The following is a 21,592-nucleotide window of genomic DNA, read 5'->3' as shown; positions in this document are numbered from 1 at the left end:
AACTAAATGTTTCTATACTATAAGCTACCTGAAAAAGTTGATGTGATTTTGCTTGGTAGTTGTTCTAGAGTTCACTTGTAATCTCTGGTGGATAAGGGTACGTCTTGCAACTCGACGAATTTTTGGGGCAGTCTTCACTTTGAGCACTGGAATCGATTCAGGCAACTAAATGCTTATTTGTATAATATATCGCCTTTGATCCATCAACTGAATTATTGCTGCCGACCAGCGAGTAAGCACCGCATGCTATCGTCAGCCCTGATGTCGTCGGTCTAGATTGGCAAGCTCACTCTTGGTTGAACTTGTGGTATATATATGGCGGGCTGATTTCACGCTTAACTAGCTGTGTGTTGCAAAAGAGGTATGATTTGACCTTTGAAAGCACCAGCAGCCAGCTGTAGTGAATGGCACTCTCACCTGCCACGAATCGTGCGAATTGAGGCGAACCAGTGAGCAGCGTTTGGCAGACCCTATTGTAAGCTGTTCTTGTAGGTCTGAAAACTTCTCAGAAAGTGATTGAATACTCAATTCGTATTCTCAGATTTCTTTCCTGAAGGCTCCGAAAGCACAAAAGTCTGAAGGAAAAAAAAAAGATATTAAACCTCGTTTCTTGTAAGCATCCTTGTGAGAGTGAACCTTATTCTTTGAAAGAAGAGCCTGGCAGCTTATTTTGAAATTGCCAGTACCTTGTTATCAGTTCTAGGAACCTAGGCGGCCTAGGAGTTCTAGGCAGCCATTTGTAACAGTCTTCAACCACTCGTAGAAACGTGTCTTGCAGTAGTGACCTTGTTTTAATGTGTATTTTTTTTAGGCCCACCCTATGCACTAGCACAAAAGGAGGATGATGTTATAGCGCCCGGCGACGCTATAAAGCACAGGCGCAGAGATCGGCGTTCCCGCGATAGAGGAAAATAAAGATGGACAGCGCGTGCTCGGAGCGGCACGGGCTGTTCGGAACTGGAAGCCTGCCACGCTGGTCGTCTTGCTCTGGTTCTCCGCTGCGACCCCGCAAATCCTCGACAATGTTGTTGAAGATGCTGCAGCAAGTGGCTCTGAGCAGCAAGAAGCAGCAGAGAGTGAACAGGTTAGTGGCACTGACTTTGTTTTGAGCTTACCCTTTAATTAACCATACGTAGCAGTGCTCATATACCGCTTGTTAACTGTAACGGTGCCTGGAGCGCCATTGTGTGGTCTTTTATGTTTTTTCACGCAGAATTCATCAGCTAATTCATGTTGAAACCTTGTGCAACTTCTCCCTCGCAACATTAGTGTCCAAGAACTGCTTACGGCATTTGCACATTTGTATAGTTGCTGTTTTTCTGTAAAAACTTTTAAAATATGGTAGCAATGACCGTACTGTCCTTTTGTGCTCTCATCTTTCAAATCAAATTTGTCTGTTTTTTTTTGTTTGGAACAAGGCCACTTGATATGGCAGCTTTTTGTAGCCGAGGCATTCCTTTGCTGACCATCAAAAGGCTGCCACAGTTTCAGTGCATGTTAAACGAATGCATCTTCACAAAAACTTTTCTGCAGCCGTTCATTGCAGTGTCCCTTATAGTGCAGCTTTGGGACATAATTTCCTATTTTGTGTGCTCATAAAACTTTGCTACTGCTCGCATTGTGCTCTTGTCATCAGGTGGTTTGCATGAGGTCTCACATGCTCAACCAGTTGATGAAAATGCAACCTTTGCTGCTGCGTGTGCAAGTTCCCTGGACCTTTTCAAGCTGCACCGCCAGGAAACATACCAGTGTATTCTGGAATATAAACATAGATTACTTTTACAGCGTTGAAATAGTGCTTATGTTCACCATATGCCTTGAAGAGTTGATGCTGTAATGTACGAGTGATATTTTTCTACTGCAGGTTTGCAGAGGTGGCAGGAAAATATTTTAATGTAGTAGAGACTATTTAGTTCATACTTCAATCATTCAAAGTACCTTCTACCCTTTTTTCACCGTACTGTCAACCACAAAAGTTTGTGGGATTTGCAAAGCGTGGCGGTGCAAGACAAACTGCATTGCTGCGCCATCTGCCGTCACAGAGCGTGGTGTCGAGGCCCACGGCGCTTTGGCCAACAGTACATCATTGGCAATTGCCTGCTTTAAACTGGCATCCACTCTTGCGCATGCATGTGCTTTGGGGGTAGGCTGACATTGTGGTCAACCTGTCGTATGCAATTTAACTTGACACTGTTGAATATGGCAAAATGTAATTCTGAGGAGTACAGGGCCAGCCTCTAGCTCTTTTCTGATGGGTGTCCAGTGTAGAGGTTGTTGATTGGAGGCTCCTACAAGGCAACCCTGCCGGGTTAGAGGGTCGTCCCAGCTGCTTCCCAGAAGACGGGAACTAGAGGGTGCCAGCATAAACTTTCACCCTTCCCGGCATTGCTTGGAGTATTCCGGACCACCAGATTAGCCCACTCATGTAGCCACGACGGATGTGACCACCTGCGCATTCAACAGCAAAATCCACATCACATGAATAAGCTCTGTAGCCCCAGAGACGTGTGTATGAGTCGTGGGGCATGTTTCATGTATCCTTTCTTATAGTTTTGATTCTTTCAATGCAATTCTAAATGCATTTTCTCATTTCAGCATACATGAGCAACTGCTGTAGTATTAAGAGTTGATCTACTTTAAAACAGCTGTTACGGCTTGAGCAACCCAAGAAACTGCTTAGTTGCACAGTGCTACTGGAGCAACGAGTGGTCTTGGTATATACAACTTGAACTGTGTGGTGGTAGTTTGTTGCATGATACCATGCCATACCATGTCTTACCATAGAGGCAGACTACAGAGTGCACCCTCGGCAATGCAACTTGGTCCGAAAAAAATAAATGCCGTAGTTGCATTTATTAAATTAGGTGGCATGTGTGTTTCACAAAAGTGAACAGAACGACTGAACCTTTATGGATGGTTCCGCGCAGTGTCTTTGCTTTGACCAGCTGCTCATTGGCTCTCCTAAAGGTATCTGACTGCAAGAAATCTCTGCATGAATATAGACAGTTGTTACAAAAGAAACTGGGTGATGTAACACGTCCCAAAGGGACATATGGGCTATGGGGGATGCCATAGTGGAGGACTCCGCATTTCGACCGCCTGGGGTTCCTCACATTGCGGTGAGATTGCACTGCACACGGGTGCCTTTTGTGATTTGCCTCAATCAAAACTCGGCCTGAACGTGTTAAAACAATGTTGTATACAATCACTTTACCAGTTTGCATAAAGCTGGTTAGTCTGCCGAAAGCTGCTTAGTCTGCCGTGACTTCATTTATAACTTCCTTTTTTTTTGTGCTTTTGGTCCAGAACCAAATGCAGGCGTTGCCTATCAGAACACAACTCACCCACTCTTTTACTCCGAGTTATAGTGAGCAAGTACTGTTGTTCTTGCTTCTAAGTTAAAGGGGCTGTGAAAGGGGGTCTCAACAAAGATGCGAGACGCCTAGTATGCTAACGGACGCAGCGTCACGAGTATCCTCCAGCAAAAATTTTATTCATGCGTTTTGTGGACGCTGAGTTATTTGTAGTCAGAATTTGAATTTCCGTATCTTCGCGCTTTTGCCTCTCCTCTGGTCACTTTTTGGACGCTGAAATGCCGGTCCGCCGGCTCCACGCACTCGGCCCCTCCACCAACCGCCCACGCGTGTGGGAATTCCCCAGGGGGCGGAGCCAACGCCTCCTAATCTGGTTCGTCGTCGATGGCGCTGGCGCAGCAAACCAATGAATGCATTTCACTGCTGACGTAAACAGCACTACGTGACGCAATGCGCGTGGATTCGTGTGAAAGCTCGGCACCGCTGGTCGCCGCAAGGCGCGGAAGCGGGAGTTCTTAAAATTGTATTGTAGATTATCAGCTCGATTTTGAGGTCTGGTATGTGGCATGAACGCTCGGTGGCCTGTACTCTACGTAATGCTAGCATTCTATAGCCAACCTTTAACGCCCTCTTCAGGGACCCTTTAAGGGTCCTGTTAAGTGTATATTTCATCAGCTGGGTGCACATCTGTGGTATCTTATTGGAAGCTTTCTAATATTTAATTTGAGAGTGCCTTTGTCACCAGCGTGCAAGTTTCTATGTCTTGGACACTTTGGTGAAAATTGTGCAGGATGACGAAGATGAAGGTGATGACAGCACATCAGGTGGACCACTGAAACCCTCCCCTCATGGCGATACTTACCTGCTGTTCACAAAGCCTCAGAACTTCCAGTCAAGTTAGTTGGTTGTGATCTTCCTTGTGCCTCTGAATTCTTGCTTTCCTGTGGAATGCTTTCAGGCAGAAGCTCAGTTTGTGAATAAGCACCAGGTATGGGGATCCTGGAGGTAAATTACTGTGTGCAGTAAATGGGGCAACACATCATTTTGCAGCTAAATGTTCTGCTGTAGATTCGCGTTGCACATAGGTAAATTATAATTCAATAGTTGTTTGTGATTTTTCTAAATGTCAGTTTTCATTCCTTTTTTTTTTCTTTTTTCTTTCTTTCTTTCTTTTTGCCTCGCATAAGAAATGCGCATCTGACCTGGGCCTGTGTTCAGCATGTTTGCTTTATCTCGCCATGATTGGCCAGTGCCGTCGACTGTCACAAAGTATATCAAGTCACACAGTATATCGAACTCAAATTTTGCTGGTCATTCCAATATTTATTGGTGCTGCGCACCTGCAAGTGGCGCTTTCCCTAACGACGCTCTTCGATTAGTTTTCACAGACAGAGGTTGGTGAGTGGCGCAAACGTGGGATGTGCTTCAGGGTGGCATTGGTCTCCTGTGCTCTATTTCTGCGCCACTTTCCTGTCATGGGGTGAAACCAACCTGCGTGCTTCGCTGCTGGAGGCGTCGCAGAAACCGACTGTACCATAATTTTAATGAGCGGTTATTGTATTCATAGTGTACTGGCAGCAAGATTAGACATCTTATGATAGGCTGCTAGTTCCAAAGCACCCTCTACTGCAGCTTCCTTACGAAGCAGGTTAGGCCTAGCAGTGCCCAGCAAGCGGCGTGCTGCCAACATGCCAGTCAGCGGCTCGTCTCTACATTAAGTGAGTCACTAGCGCGGGTGCAGCATATTCTTGCTTCCAGGTTACAGATACGCTATGCAATTCTCATAAAGTAGAATCGCTATCGTACAAATCTCACGGGGTCGCAAAAATTATTCCTATCTTCCGAAACACACTAAATTCAGATGCAGAATTTGCGCAAATGTGTTTTTGACTGACGGGTTTTTCCATACACCACGCACCGCCGCTCAGTGCTGGCGGTGCGCTCCGCACAACTGGCGATCGCGGTGTCACCAATGTACGGGATGCACTGCCACTCACTGTTTGCAGTGCGCACCCTGCGACTGGTGGTCCCGGCATTCGGCAATGTACAGGCAGCTAGCAGTTCGTGCTTGGGGGGCGGGCGGGGGCGGTCACGGCCCGTGCAGCTGTGTCATCCACAGTGGGGCGGGAGGTTGCTTATAACATCTGAATTGTGCCCACTATGTGGCCAGGGAATTTTACGAATTCATGTCATCCTCAAATTCGTATCAACTGGGATTGTATTGCTGAGATTCTGCTGTGAATCGAACTATCAATATATTGAACTATTTTGGGATCTTCGAGTTCGATATGTCCAGGCTCAACTGCACATATAAAACTTCCTAAGCCATGACAATCCACGTTTTCAGTAGAACGTGTGTGCCTTTGCTGTGTTTTATTTTGTAATGTTTTGCAGATGTGCTTGCACATATGTAGAAATTAGGTGGCATGTTACTTTTCAAATTAACGAGTTTCCTCTTTTATGCAGAGTTGCCTGCTGGCAAGGAAGTACACTTTCTTGTGGGCTTTAGCAACAAGGGTGAAACGGACTTTGTGTTGGACACCATGGACGCGTCCTTCCGTTACCCAATGGACTCCACTTTTTACAGCCAGAATGTGAGTATTCAATAAGTGCCTTTCTCCCTGGGCAAACCTGGAATGTCAGCCTCGACAGGTGGTGACCATCGAAATTGAGTGTGCCACATCATCATTTCCCTTTCAGATTTCATAATGGTCAGGATGTTGATCTCTACTCAGCAGTGTCTTGTTTCAAGTGAAGAGAGGCTGCTTTCAGGAATAACAAAACTTCGGAAAATTGATTAGCAGCCTGAGTACTCCTCAAACTGTCCCATTAGTATCCCTGATATGTTGTTTTGCTACGCACATGAAAGTAGTTACTGAATGAGTGATCTAATAGAGGTGGGCATAAATTGTTTCAAACTTCTCCTATACCCAATGATTTTTCTTCTAGTTGGCACCATTTTTATCACAGTGATGGTAATTTGAGAGCATGTGTGTACTTTTGCGATCAAAATATTACAGGACGCGTATTCTTGGAAAAAGAAAAAGTGATAGTGTTTTACTGCAGCTAAGCCAAGTAAACGTGCGAAAGCGTATGTTTAGCCTGGTTGACTCATTGCTTTGCTTCGCTGGGTCGTTGTCACATCTGGCTATGGTATTAGACTCGGGTTAAGCTCTTATCAAGGTTAAGCTGATCTGATCTGTTTGTGCTGCAGATGGAAGTTGATGAAGAGAGCGATGTGCAGTGCAGAGCACGAGAGCAATTTAACACAAAGCATGATCGGCTGCGGTGATTGCATAGTGCTCTCGTGCAGTGGCTAGCGAAACTCATCTGTTCACGCTGCCGTGGGTTCAGAACCCAGTCGTGGCAACATTTATTTTATTTCTGCACCCTCGATGTCAGGCACGCCTCAAGATTCTTGTTTGGGTTTCATTGTAGCTCTTCCTTGCACCACAGTCGCGTGGTAGTGTGGCCAGCGGAAGAGCATACTTGTCCCCTCACACCTTGACACAGTTCGGGCGACCGGATTATGTGACTGCGCCAAAAATATTTTTTTCCGCACACTCGCGTATCGTCAACTTTTGATCGCAGCAGTGCTTGCATGCTGCCGTGCCTTCTCTGTAGCAAATGAGATTATGCTCAGCCGTGATGAAGTTTGGTGCCTCGGGGAATGCTAGGAAACATTTATGCATGTATATGTTTGTGTGGTGCATGCTGATATGCTGTAAAAAAGCTTTTCTTTCTGGGACTCAATTTTTAGAAATTTCAGGCTTGGCTGAAATTTCGCAATATGGTTAAGCTTGAATGCAACAAAGCTCCATGTAATGAATTCGTCAATATTACGAAGTTCCCAATTCCCCAATGATGCACGCATTGGAGCGTTTGTATTTGTGAACTCCTTGTAACAGAGGTTTGTGGTGATTAATTTTATATATAATGAACTCGGTATGCCAACTATGTCTTAGCGGGTGCTGCGGTACTCGTAATTGGGCCGAACCATGAGAAAGTTTCTCAACAGTAAAAACAAACACCACTCTAGGAAAGTCTATGATTTCAATGAGCGAATGCAGTTGACGCAATGCGCCATGCTGCAGTGTTGTCAACACCTCTCTGTGGCAAATGCAGCAGTCTCCAGAGCTGTCAATTTTGTAACGTTGCACCGAGTGGCATTGCAACAGTTCATGCTCAAAAGCAGCCCGAAACAACAGGACGTAGTAAAGAAGGCACGGTACGAGCAATGCGCACCCATCGCTGCCACTCGATTGCTCGCGGGATTCTGGCACTGACCGATGCTGTATGCCAGGAGTGGGTGGAGAGCGCTGGGGACTTGAGTTGTCGGTTGATCAGGGCGATGACAGCCGGCCAAGTTGAGAGAGGGCGCATGTGGGAATAGGCCTCTGACTACGCTGCCTCCTCCACTCTCTCCGCCCCACGCATAGTGGTACCGTGCGAGCTGTGGCAGACAGAGATGGTGGCAGTGGCTGCCACAGTCTCGTTATCAGGGCGATGACTTAATGGCTTCTTCTTGTGTGACTTCGAGTAACGGGGGTTTACTCTGAATATTTGAAGATGATTTCACCTACACTTATTTCTTGCCGACTGCGTGTTCACGTGAAATACCTTAAACAAAGTTTGGAAACCTGCACCAAGAAAGTTGTATATATTATCTGGATCTATGTAACATTCTCCTGGCATTCAAAGAAAAAAGAATCCGCTTAACCAAACAACAACCATGGAAACTACATTTCTATCGTTGCCAGGCCACCTACTGTCCTGACGCGCCACGCATTCTCGCCATCTCTCCTCTTGACAAAGATCTTTGCATTCCTGTGCCATGCATACTGGAAGTTGTGGCTTTTCGCTCATTGTTTCGCTTCCCAAAGAAGAGCCCTGCAATGCTTAGTCAAGTTTTCTTGAATGTAAACTGAAGTTCCAGATGTCTTTAGCGCATGCCTTTTCTGAAACCATTCGTCCCGCGTGTCTTGTGCAGCAAACCGTACGGTAACACCGGGCGTCTTATCTGGCTTAGACGGCAGTCGATGAACTATTACAATATCTGCTTTCGAGAGGGGTGTGACTTCCAGTGACTGCGCTACATCATTTACTTTTGCTAGCAGGTCCTCATTTTCTGTTTCCTTGATACCGTGTATTTCTAAACTCCGCGTCAAGTTTTTTTGGCACCACTGGGAAGGCTACGGGCGAAGCGCATTATCTCCCTGCACAGATGAATATAGCCCCTGGGTTAAAATTAGTGTTTAACCTTGAAACAAATGAAAATCATAAAGCTTGTGATTTTTAGCACATTTCTAACATAATTACGTTTCGTTAGCGTTGAAGGGTGACTACAAAGTATTTTTTTCCTTTCCTGGGTTTTCTGGGTTCACGGCCGTCGCGGGTCTTCAAAACACCCAGCGCGCTGAAAGAGGATGGCGTCTGCTCTTTGCTCCCCGTCGGGTTCTTCCGAAACTATACCTCTTCTTTCGCCACAGAAAATCCAAGTGAGACTGAATAACCGATGGTTGTCCAAGCAGGCAAAGGAGATGCTGTGCAACGTGTACTCTGGCGTAAGGAACAGTCAGCCTCAGCTTTCTATATCATCCGTGCGCCGCAAAGTCAGTGAGCTCACCGGTGTGAGTGAGCGTGCCGTCTCCCGTATTAAAGCGGAGGCCCTCTCTGGTGGTCTGAAATCTCCAAAGCGAAGAAGGCCGACGCCATCCTCTGGGCTTGTTTTAAAAAAAACTGGGAAGACGCGGCTTGAAAGGTACGACACTTTCACTCTCGCTGCTCCGAGGCGCAAAGTGCATCAGTATTATATGCGCAACGAAGTGCCGACTGCCGCAAAGCTACGGGAGGACGTAGTAAACGACCCCGATATGAATATGCCGAATATAAGTGTCCGTACGTTGCAGAGGATACTAAACGATATCGGATTTGCGTTCCGAAAGCGCAAGCGGAACTCTTCCCTCCTGGAAAGAGACGACATTGTCGTGTGGCGACGAAAGTACCTTTGGACGATCCGGGAAATGAGAAAGAAGCAGAGGCAAGTACTCTTTTTGTTACGTATTGTTGGACATATACCTCCATGCATTATGTGATAAGGCAAAGATGGAACAAGATGTATTGTTGTATGATTGTAAAATTGCGAGACAATTGCAATGAAAAAGCGCGCAGTGCAATGTCGGAAGCAGCTCGGATGAACCTGGATAGGCAGGCGCGTTATAGAAGAAGTGATACGGTGGTACGTAAGTTGAGTGTCTTGCGCTGCCGGCTTCGTCGTGCCATATGATCGCGATAAAAACCGCCCAGGTGCGTCGTCTCGCGTACCCTGCGATCACTTTCGATTTAGAGCGACAAGGCCGCTTCGGGGTTGCATGCGTGAGTCTATATGCTTTTTTTTTTCAACCTCTGCCCCTCATAAATCGATGAGTGCGTCAGAATCACTTTGGGCTCATTGCTTTTTTTTTTTTATTCGGCTTTCATCTTGCAATGAGAGCACAAAACCGCGCGCCACATAAATTCACCTTCCTTTTTTGCAGGACCGTTTATTACCTTGATGAGACCTGGGTTAATTCAGGCCACGTTAAAGAGAAAGTTTGGATAGACACTACAGTGGCGTCAAGGGAAGATGCCTTTCGCCAAGGCCTAACAACTGGACTTCGTGCACCCAGCGGCAAAGGCGGCAGACTGATCATAGTGCACGCCGGCAGTGAGAATGGATTCGTTGAAAACGCGTGCCTGATCTTTCGTGCTACCAAAGGAACTGCCGATTACCACACCGAAATGGATGGAGCTCGATTCGAAAAGTGGTTCATGGAACAATTAGTGCCGAACATTGATCAAAACAGTGTAATGGTGCTGGATAACGCTCCGTACCATAGTGTGCAACTCGAAAAAGTACCAACTTTGCGCACTCGAAAAGGTGATATTGAGTCATGGTTGACGGAAAAAAAAAATTCCGTTTTCGGGCGACCAACTAAAGGCGGAGCTGCTGCAGGTTGTGAACCAACAGAAACATCGATATTCTGGGTACCGCATTGATGCTCTGGAAAAGAGTGCTGGCCACGACGTAGTACGGCTGCCTCCTTATCACTGTGAATTAAACCCAATTGAACTGGTGTGGAGTCAAGTGAAAGGCTACGTCGCTGCCAACAACACCACGTTCACTCTGTCCGCAGTCAAGAAACTCGTTCACGAAGGGGTCTCCCGCGTTACAAAAGAGAATTGGTCGCAGGACTGTGCCCATGTTGTACGCCTTGAAGAAGAAGCATGGGAACGTGATGGAGCAATTGACACGCAGCTGGATACCATTATAATTTCTCTGGACTCTGAATCGAGCTCCTCCGGCGAAAGCAGCGAAATTATTGGCGTGGAGGAATTGGAAGGAGGACAGCAAGATTGCTGATTAAGATGAATTTCTTGTTATTTTCGCTGAAAACTATTGTCACGTTGTGTAATGACAGTGTTTTGGGGCATCCATATATTTTTTGTTATTAATTTATTCGACTTCAGTGTTGTGCTTACACAGAAAAACTTATGTGCTGTAGCATTCTGTGTTATATAAAAATACGTGGTGTTATCTGCTGGTCCAAGCGTTTATTGAACGCGCATACATCAGATAGTCTCTACGAGCATTAGCAAAGATCAGTCGACGCGCTGTCTCTTCTTTTAGAATTTCCTTTTTATTTTTCATAAAAACCTAACAGAATATCGCGCATTACTGCATGTTATTGATTGGATTCTAGTGCTAAAAACAGGTAAGCTACCCACAATGTACGTCACTTCGTTAGTGAAAAATATGCCTTAGCTAACAGCTATAAATGGATTGCCTTACTGTATGCTGCTGCGCACACATAAAAGAAAACAACAATGTCTAAGTTGTCGGCTTCAGGAACGATGTCTACAAAGCCTTGTGAACCTTAGTGCAAAAAAAAAAAAAAAGATATCGGACTCCGATAAGTAAGCTGCCGAAAGCGCTTCTATCTGGCCGCGGAAACGAAACTGAAACTGCAATGAAAGACTCCGTGGAGGCCGACCCACCGAACTACATGGCGGAGGGACACGTCTACAGACGCTCCTCCCCCGTAGCTTCGCTAGCGGTGCCAAGAAATGTTGACGCGGAGTATAGGTTGAGCTTGCGGTTCCGCCATTCCAAATCATTCAGTTGCTCCTGTACGGGCGGCAATGCAACGTCTGTCTTTGCTTCTAGCGCGTGGACTCTGTTCTTGATGTCCTTTATCTCATTGTCATGACGCGCGGGGTCAGCAAGAATTTTGTCATATTTATCCGACATTAGCTGTACAGATGCTTCAGTGTTTTCAACAGTGTCTTTCAATGACATGAGAGCGCTGCGCTTCTCTTGAATGTCGTATAAGACATAGCTGATGTCAGGCCTGTCCTCATTCTGCTGCGCAACACTGCTCTCAGCTGCGTCAGCCTTGTGCTTTCCTTTTGTATTGCCTCTTGATTTGCTAACACGACATGTCCGACATCGCCATGTCTTTCGTGTCACTTCCCTCATTGCAATATATTGCATTTCTGAGGTGCCGCAACACTTTCCTAAGTGGTAGACGTATTCACACTCATTACACCTTAGGTAATGTTCGCTGTCGACCTCTACATTGCACGTTACACACGTTAGGCAGTCATCATCACTCATCATTCAAAGCAAAATACACACTTTTGGCAGCAGCAGGGACGCGAAGGAATGACAGAAAACTACTTAGAGTACACGGAAAGACACCAACCTGTGAAGAACAGGAGCGCGGCTCAGAACGATGTTTCCTGTGTCGCCGCTGCTGCCAGAGTGAAAGCAGGTCACTTCTTCCTCGGCTTATGTAGCTGTCAGCCTTGGCACGTGTGACGTCAGTCGGTCCTTGCGGTGCCTTGAAGCTCGACGAAGTGTAGCTTCGGAGCAGATCTGCTGCGCAGCAGTTAAATCGCAGCGTGTGATTACAGCCTCTGGGGATGACCACGGTCAATTGAGGAGACGATGGACCGGCCAAGTTGTCGTGCCTGTGAAGACCAGGAGTGCGGCTTAGAACGATGTTTCCTGTGTCACCGCTGCTGCCAGAGTGCAATTGAGTGCTTCTCCCTTTTTAGTTTTCATTCTGCACTGACCTTTTGAGTCTTCACATGAAAACTGCTTGTAGTGAAAAATTGCACTCTTCTCAGTTTCGCTATATCCAGCTTTAACTGTATGCTGACACTAAATTTAGTTAGATGGCCAAATCTTCTGCAGGAGTGGGCCACCTACATAAATCATGTCTTTAGCATAACTAGCTGCGCAGCACTTGACAAGGGAAATGAGTTCAACACTACCAGCATGCTCAGTACATCAACACTGAGCACAGATCAAAGTTGGCCTGTATCGATGGGTTGGTGCGTTTCAGTGGCAAGGCGGTTACTTCCATGCAAATGGAGCTGTTGTAAGCTAAAAATGGCTAAAAGCCGAACTGTAGATATCGCCACCACCGGTCATTCTCCCAGGGAAATTGCGGTGCAGTGAGACATTTTTTCTCAAACGGTCCCCTGAGGCCAGGCATACACTTCCAAATTGTTATCACTGAGACTTTTTTGCTCTGGATATCATGAGTTGAAATCAGTTTGTGGGGAATATTTTAAATCCAATTTCTTAGCAATAAATTCATTTCATGCAGCCGGACTCGCATCAACATAGAGAGAAAAAGCTGCAGCATCAATTTCTACGGAGAATGGACAAACAAAGCTGATGTTGAAATTCAGCCTAAGCACCTTGTCATGAGTTGGGTGAATTAAGTAGGGAAAAAGAAAATGAAGAGAAATAAGGAGGTTTATAGACGGAGAAAGAAGACTGAGTGGAGCAGTAAGGACTCATGGAACATGGTCAGAAGAGGAATGTGAATCCTGAAAACGACTTTTTGCAGGACAGAAAAAGATTAAGTCAAATATTTGTGTCGAATAAGCAAAAGACAAAGCAAGGGCTGCAAAAAAATTAGCCGACAGTCACGGCTGTGTAGCGCGACATTCTGCAAAAGCAGTTTGTGGGACCTTCTCGTTGAGCCTCGGCTCTCACGGCATGGAAGCAGAGTTTTCTCGCTTTCACGTTTTTGCCGTAATGTTTCGTGTGCCACAATGCACCAAGGATACCACAGACCCAAGGAGCGGCAGTTTGCGCAAGTGCTGCTTTGTTCTGCTGCACACAGATACACTAGACTCCTGTTTAGACGAACTCGGTGAAGACAAATTCTCGGGTAAGAGGAGTAATGCGATACCATGTGGTTGGTTCCCATTAGGATTCAGTGTTTTTTTTTAAGAAAGTCTCCTAAAGACGAACTGTTTCGTGCGTGATTCAGTTAAGATGTGAACTTTCATAGCAACTGCGAACCCCAGCAACCCCATGCAACGATATTCGCGGAGTGTCTGTGCAACGCTGTCGAACAAAGGAAAAGTATATAAAAAGCTTCCCTGCAGTGAGCACACCCTGACAGGAAGACTTCTGCCCAACTTCACGGCGTTGTGCGGGGAACCTGTCTTGCAAGGCACCTTTGCTGTTGCATGGGTGGGGTGCAGATTCCAGATCTCTGCACCGTGCATGCGTCACCTGCGACACATTGGCACCGGCAGACTAAAAGGCGTGTGGGGGTGGAGTAGATCATTGGTTGACTTAGAGCTTAAACAGTTTGGAGCCGTACTTAACTGTAACTGAGGCACATGGTGCACCTGCTCGTAAAGTTGACAACGGCTACACTGCAGAAGGATCGAGATAAGAGAGAGATGCACGTCTGCCCAGGTGGGCGGCACCTTCAGAGCAGTTGGAGCCTCAGAAATTGCCGGGAACAAAAAATAACAAATAGAAGTCTCTCTAAAAGAGAGCGAAAAAGATTGAAAAGAAGAAAATTAGCCCAGTGCGATTTTTAAGAAGGATAACGTGTTCCATGCCCTCAGTGTTTAGCCTACTTCATGCATACTGCCATTTATGTTCCGTTTGCAATTATCCTCCCACCGCAGGGTCGTTGTATTTATTTTTTACTGCGCTAGCACAAAGAACCGCACTCACCGATTTCACCACTGTCTGTCTGGCGACGTGGATTGCTCAGGGAGAGCAAGCTGGGTCACACAAGCCTCGCCAGTGGCAGCAGCTGCCATCACAGAGCCGTGGCGCATTGCGTAACCGCTGCACCACTGTGCCAGCAGTGGTATGAGGTCTCCCAGCGGTCAAGAGTGTAAAGTAGAATGACCAGTTCCGCATAAATGGGCATGAACCTATTAAAGCCATCGGGTGATACAGTTAAGGCGGAGCCCCCCTCACCATTTTTGGCAGTCTTTGTCTGAAGCCGTGATTGACCTTGAAAACCGAGCCTCGAACCGAAGTGAAAACCGAAGTGCTCACCTAATTCACATTTGGCCTAACCACGCTAAGTGGTCAGCTATTTTTTTCATGTAACACACATTTCGACATGCATAGCATGCTCACATATCTCCTCTCTCTCTCTTTTTTGAGGCGCTTCTGATAAGGTGAACAGAATTTCTGATCCCTTGATGTTCAAGTCTACTGTATTGTGTTCAGCCAGCTCAGTAATAGGGCATCTCAGCCTTCCTCTTCTCATTCCCTCGCTGTCAGTCTTCTGTGTCATTGTCTCCAATGCCACAGAATCGGGAAACATGCCCTTAAGTAGTGTTGCACTGTGAGAGAAGAGGTGACTTGCCCTGGGGGCAGGCTGTTCCAAATGTCAATGGTGCTGCAAGGGAGCAAGCTGTCTTCGTCATGTCCCTAGGCCTGCCTAACAGCCGGGCGTGGATGCCACTCGCTTCTGTGCTGGTCCGTTGCACAGACTCGTGTCAACACAACATAGGCCCGAAGTGAGTGCCTCCGATCATTGATGTGGTGAACTGCTGGCCATGGACCTTTGTCGTTACTACTAGAAATCCGTTTCCAGTGCCGTGGTACTGCTGACTTGGTGCAGACTCGCTAGCACCACCTCTGCCGGAGCCTCGTCACTGGAAAAAGGTACCTGTACATCTTCAGCAGTGCAACGCAGCAAGTAGAGTCACGTGTCTTTTTCTACCCACGCTAGTTTGTTAAACATTTGGTTTCAAGCATTAGGACTTCATTGGCTTATTGTCAGTAGCAGTTTTCTTCTTCGTTTGGTGTGGCATATATATGTGCTTTGTGAATTGTGTGTCATATAAAATGTTTCATTCCATATACAATCACTTGGCCGACTCTTCAGCTTATGGCTCACTCTCGTGCAGAAGGCTTCCCAACTTCGTGACTATTTTTGATGAGCCTCCCATCAAATGTCACAAAGTTGCTAAGCTTCATTCTTTGTGTGAGTGGATTATAATCTGAAGAGACAGATCAGGTGGTTGCACAGGGGACAAAGCATTTCATACGACAGACAATTCGCAAAGTGCAGAGATGCATGTCAGCTGCCACCATGTGTCGCTTCCACCTGTCACCGGCATGAACTGCATATTTGCGCTAGAACTGGTAGTTTGTTTTCAACCGGTGGAGCCCAGGAGAGGGTGGAGGAGAGGTGTGCATGTGCTGAACAGCCGTATGAAAAAGGCAGATTAAAGTACTAATGCTTGAAACCAAAGTCCTACAAACTGGCTCGCATGGAAAAAAGAACCTTGAGGCCTCAACATGCTATGCCATATCGGCGAACACATACAGGTACCTAGTTCTAGTGATAAGGTCCCGGCAGAGGTGGTGGTATGTGGGTCTGTGCCACATGAGCAGTAGCACGGCGCTAGACCCATTGATCCCTCGTAGCAGCAACTAATGTCGGCAGCTGGCAGGTCATAACGTTCCGTTGACGGGGGTGTGCAGTGGGTGGAAAGGACTGGAATGAAAGCCAGTGACATCCATGCCTGGTCAGTGGACCTCGGGACACTGCAAAGCCTGCTTGCTGCCTTGTAACACCACTGATGTCTGGAACAGTTTGCCCAAGGCTTTGTCTTTCTCTTCTGACCATGCTCCACGAGTCCTGTTATAAGTATTATTCTTCCTCGTCTCTTTTGTCTTCTTCCTTCTTCTATAAACCTTCTTCTCTTCCTTATCATCTTCTTTCTCTCTCTCCCTACTTTATCCACCTTAATTCATGACACACCTCCACTGGGTCCTAAGAACTTGACTGAAATGAAGTGTCGGGGATGGGATTTATTACTAAGATTTTATCCTACAGCCTGTGCATTATCCTATTTTGATACATGCAGTGGGCTGATTTTTCTCTTTTAAAAGGGACTTTAATTGATAACACATTTCTTTTTGCTTCTAGTTCACTACCATTGGTTGCAACAGGGTGGTAAAGCCCAAGCAGCAGGCCACGCTGTCTTACAGCTTCTTCACCAGTGAGAGCTTCAGTGCTGGGCCCTTTGGTTTGGCTGTGGATCTTCGGTACAGAGGAGCTGTAAGTATCGCATCTTGCTGCATTATCTTTTCGCTTGTGAAGGTAATGCCTGATTAGTCAAAGGTGAAACACAGAAGATATGTATAGAAGCACCTCATTGATACTTATTGTTCTTTAATGCAGGAAAAACTTGTTTTCTGGGATAACGTATAATTGGAAGTGCCTAAGATTTTGAAAAATATAACTGTTGAGAGGTACAAGGGCATTTATTTACAATTTCACTTCATAAGAATGTCGATTACCATTTCTTGGCACAAGGTCTGAAAAGACACTTTTCTAGTGTTAACGCAGTTCAGCCCATATTTACGTTGTCCTTAGGACGGAAGAAACTTTGCAACGCATCCGGTCCGTTGACAGCGGTGGTGTAAGTAACCGGGATATCTTCCTCGTTGCTTTCATACGCATCAGTTCCTTGCATTAATGCACTGCAGGGAAGCTGCTGTGGTGACTGGATGTTGCAGTGTCCCTTCATGCTGCGTTCCCCAGACTGGGGCTGCTTGTGTGTAAGCGTATCTTGTAGTCTTGTGATGCTTTGCCCTCTTGCCCTTACGCACTGCAAAGAATCCTCTGTGTTTCTTCTCTTCATGTCTGATTCCCACTGAGACGGGCCCCTGTATGTTAAGGCACTGCGTTGTTTTTTTTTTTTACTCTTCATCTTTTTATGCTTTGCCCTTTGCACCTAGGCACTGCAGGGAAGTCGCAGCGGCAGATGAATGCATTAGTGTCGCGTGTTCCCAAGTTCAGCCCGCTCCTGTGTTTGTGCACCTGCTGTTGATCACTAAACATATTGTAAGACCAGTATTTGTTGAAATTTTGAAAATAGTTGCCAGAAAACAATGTTATACGGGAGCTTGGGTATTAACCTGAACAAAATCAGTGTAACTCTGTGGGAAATTTTTATTGCCTGCAATTTTGAGTGTATGACCCAGGAACTTTTCAGCGAGGTTCTACTGTATTTGAGCATGCTTGCAGCAAGGGTAGATTTAATGGGCAGCATTATTATTAATGAAGTTTGGATTGGTTTGGTTTATGGGGTTTAACGTCCCGAAGCGACTCAGGCTATGAGAGATGCGGTAGTGAAGGGCTCCGGAAATTTAGACCACCTGGGGTTCTTTAACGTGCACTGATATCGCACAGTGCACGGGCCTCTAGAATTTCGCCTCCGTAGAAATTCAACCGCCGCGGCCAGGATCGAACCCGCGTCTTTTGGGTCAGCCGCAGAGCGCCATAACCACTGAGCCACTGCGGCGGCTATTGTCTGCATAGTTGCTTACTTCAGGTTCCATATGTGTCCTTGAAAACCTTTGAGTGTAAAAAAAGGTGTTTTCAAGGGCTCTTAAAAGTCCTAGTATTTCTGTTGGTCCTTGAAAAATCCTTGAATTATGGCGTGCTAAAGGGTGTCACATTTTTAAATGGTAGCTGTAACCATAAGGGGCAGGAAGAGATCAGAGCGGATCAGGGCACCAGTGTGATTTGGTGATATCCTGGCTGAAACAGAGGGGAGGCAAACTTTGGCAGGGAGTGGCAGAGAGTCAGGCTGCATAGCCTGAGTCGCTTTGGGACGTTAAACCCCCATAAACCAAACCTCTTGAATGTAGCCATGAACAAGCTCCGAATGCTTACCAGAGTCTGAACATTCATGATGATTGACAAAGCGCGACAGTAAACACTGGTAAAACGTGGCCAGCAGTGAAGCCAAGTGTGGCTGACAGAGCCAAAGAGAAACTATGCGTAAGCAGTGTCTGCAGTTCCATCAGCTAACAACACTCCCCAGAAGCGCTGCTGTTCTGAGTGGCGGTGCCGCCGGGATTGGAACTCCGGCCTTTCCATCAACTATCAGCACTCCCATGAGCGGCAAGTGTGCAGTAAAAGTAAAAAGGAAAAAACCTTCCAAACAAGCGTGCAAAATAGCCGAATGACGAACCACACTATAGCATCCCTGCTATCTCGCTTGTCTCACCTTTATTAATGGTGCTATGCTTTGGTTTTGATTCTTGGTCGTCCCCCCAAATTCGTAATTTCAAAATGGAAAAAAAAAAAGGTAGACTTATAGTTCTGCTAATACAGTACTTTTTGTGTGCAAGTCGTGTGCCACCTCTAACACAGTTAACTTGAAACCGCATTAATAATGGCGCAGGTCTTGCTAGTACAGTGCATTTATGCCAGAGGACTGGTTCTGAACTGAGAAGCAAGAGCATAAAAAAAGAAAAAAAAAAAGGCTTGGAGTATAGCCTCATTTCATTTTTTTCTTTACCTTGTTGGGCCGTTATGAAATGGGATTGAGATGATAATTTGCACCAAATGCCGCATCATTTTTTCACAGGCGGAGGTTTTTTTTAACCTGACAGGCATGTAGTAGTAAAAAACCACTGATATATACTGCTTAATGCACGAATCGCGAGCTAGTGTGGAATAGTTCATATTCAAAGTATGCACGGTGAAGTGATTAAAACAACCTTGCTTGAAGCATCTGCGTGCCTATTGCTACTTTGGATTCATGATGGGCAAGTGCTGCCGCTTTATGAGGACCATGTTTGAGTGCATTATGGGAATAGGTCAGGATGCTCCCCTGCATACGTGGAGCAGAACATTGCTATAAGAAAGCAGTAGCGAGAATTTTTTAACAGAAGGCTCGTTATTCCGGGACTGTATAGTTGCCTAAGGGTCCTGAGTGTTTTTCTTCTGCACAATTTGTTGCATGTTGCCTAATATGTGCTTTATTTTTACATCCTTTCAAGGATGGTAATGCCTTCCAAGATGCTGTCTTCAATGAAACAATCGAAGTAGTGGAAATCGATGAAGAACTTGATGGAGAGACGTAAGTGATTAATTTTAGTGCGAATTCACTACTTCACTAGCAATCCTGTACAGGCAGTATTTGTCTGAAGCCTCTTAGATACCTTACGGAAAAATATTGCCGCAACTGGGTTTTGAACCCACTTCGGAACAAGCAGATCAGCTTCGCTGGCCACTGCATGAGAGCACTGTGCTGTGGCCACAACCGATCAAGCCTCGTGTTTTACTGCCGCACTTTCGCGCTAGGCATTGCATGTGGTCCCCTTCATTAACTTCCATCTGTGTGCAAAAAACACTATAAGCCTCCGACCCTACGAAACCTGCTGGTAGACACGAATTTGAGACAGTCACGAAAGGAAAGGAAAGATGCATAATTGGTTCTCCCTGGCTCAGTGGAAATGTCATTCGTGTTTGGAGCTGTGTGGCGGTAGTGAGTGAGGTGTGCGCTGCATGCTTTGGCAGAAACGCAGCAGTGGAGCAAAATGTGTCAAAGGAGGCAGAGACTTGGCATTGGCAGCGTTGCAGACTCCGATGATATTGAGGAAAGTAAAGGTGCATGACTGGCTCCCTGGGTCAGTGGGTACCTTAATCGCGCCTTTAGGTATGTGGCGGTGGTGTCCACTTCAAAAAAAAAATCTGCTTTTGCACAATATACTGTGGTCAGCAATACTAAACTACCGACCAAAATTATTTCGTGAAGCCTGAGAAGAAAGGAAGCGTAACCGTAGTTATTGTTCTAGGTTGGTTCAGCAGTAGTGTGTTCAGGATGGCTTGGCTTAATTCTAAACGTCCCCTGAAATTGAACCAACGTTCGATTTAAAAAGTGTCAAAGTAGTAGCTATTTATTCGCATAATGAATGCACCCCATTGATTGTAAAGACTACTATGTCTCACCCTGCAGAACAACCGGTCTTTAAGAGTGATTTGCCGGGTGTCTAACAACCGGAACAATCCACACCTGGTCGTAAAGAATTCCTCTGTTCAGTGTGCCATACTGAGGATTGTTTGGACTTGTAGTAGTTTTGCTTTGCGCTGAGTGCTGAAAGCCGTGTTAAAGTGAACTAGAGTTGCTCTCTTTAGGCAGCGTGATGGGCTCCTAAGTGTGTTGGAAACTGTGCTCTCCGGCATGAAAACTATGCTGAAAGGTGCGTTTGTTTCATTTTCAAAAAGAGCTGTGCCGGATGCAGTAGTTATTTATATCAGCCTACTTTTTCGTCCAGTTTTTACCGCCTCTTATTCTGAATATTTCACTTTGCGTAATGAACACACGTCCCAAATTTTTGTTTGTTTTTTTTAGTTATTTTTTTTTTTTCGGAAAAAAATGTGTATTCATTATGCGAGTAAATGTGGTATAATATGGCTATAGGTAGGGATGCCTTTGTCCCTCTTCTGAGCATTTATACGTTAGAAATATTTACTCTACAAAGCTATTTGCGACATCCAGTTAAGCTGTTATTGATATGGCATGAGTGTTCAAGGAACATGTGCAACAATAATGAGCATATTCTGCTGCTGAATGGGACAAATGCCTTAATGCTATGAGTACAAAATGAACATTGGTGAAAGTGAAGCCTCAGTTCTCAAGCAAATATTTCAAGCAAGAGGACTTGTCTTCGTCTGGGCTTATGAGCGAGATATTATGAAGAACTGTTTGCTGTGAAACGACACACTCACCTGTGCCAGCAAATGTTCATACTGCACAGAATTCATTTGCATGATCTTTTTTGATGCAGGCACAAAAGTGGCTGCTAGTTAAAAGCTAAGTGATCGACTTGAAAAGGCACCGAGGACCACTCCACGCTAATTTTGGTCACAATAAAAATTCTGTGCCTCTTTCTAGTCGTATTGATAATATGTAATAGCAAATGACTTTTATTGCTGCAAAAATTGTGTTTATAAAGATTTTCCTGCCACTCGATTCAAACTTGTGTCATCTGCACTGAAAAAGTGTCTTTGATCACCATTTCCAAGTGAATGGAAGTATAGCCTATAGCCTCCGAGATCCGCACAATCATGACAACAAAGGTCTGCATTTAAAGAAACAAAAGGTGACTGCAGCAGGCATCCAGGAGGAGCCAGAGGGCCTCACAT

The 21,592-nt window shown here is 45.7% G+C and overlaps 1 protein-coding gene and 1 pseudogene across 1 annotated transcript in view; both read left to right on the top strand.

Annotated features, from left to right (window-relative positions):
- LOC149354159 (translocon-associated protein subunit alpha-like) overlaps positions 1-21,592 on the top strand; it is a 32,970-nt gene that overhangs the window by 119 nt on the left and 11,259 nt on the right. The window contains exons 2-6 of the mRNA XM_089575941.1: positions 874-1,084; positions 4,105-4,210; positions 5,781-5,908; positions 16,574-16,705; positions 19,444-19,523. Of these exons, the coding sequence (XP_089432067.1) occupies positions 874-1,084; positions 4,105-4,210; positions 5,781-5,908; positions 16,574-16,705; positions 19,444-19,523 (657 nt within the window). The remainder of the gene's footprint in view (positions 1-873; positions 1,085-4,104; positions 4,211-5,780; positions 5,909-16,573; positions 16,706-19,443; positions 19,524-21,592) is intronic.
- LOC149354160 (uncharacterized) lies at positions 9,369-16,567 on the top strand (annotated as a pseudogene).

This window comes from Amblyomma mixtum, chromosome 3, assembly GCF_055824585.1.
Source record: "Amblyomma mixtum isolate Tamu chromosome 3, ASM5582458v1, whole genome shotgun sequence".
Lineage (NCBI taxonomy): Eukaryota > Metazoa > Arthropoda > Arachnida > Ixodida > Ixodidae > Amblyomma > Amblyomma mixtum.
Note: the sequence above shows the minus strand (reverse complement) of the source record. Positions and strands in the feature narration are given on the sequence as shown.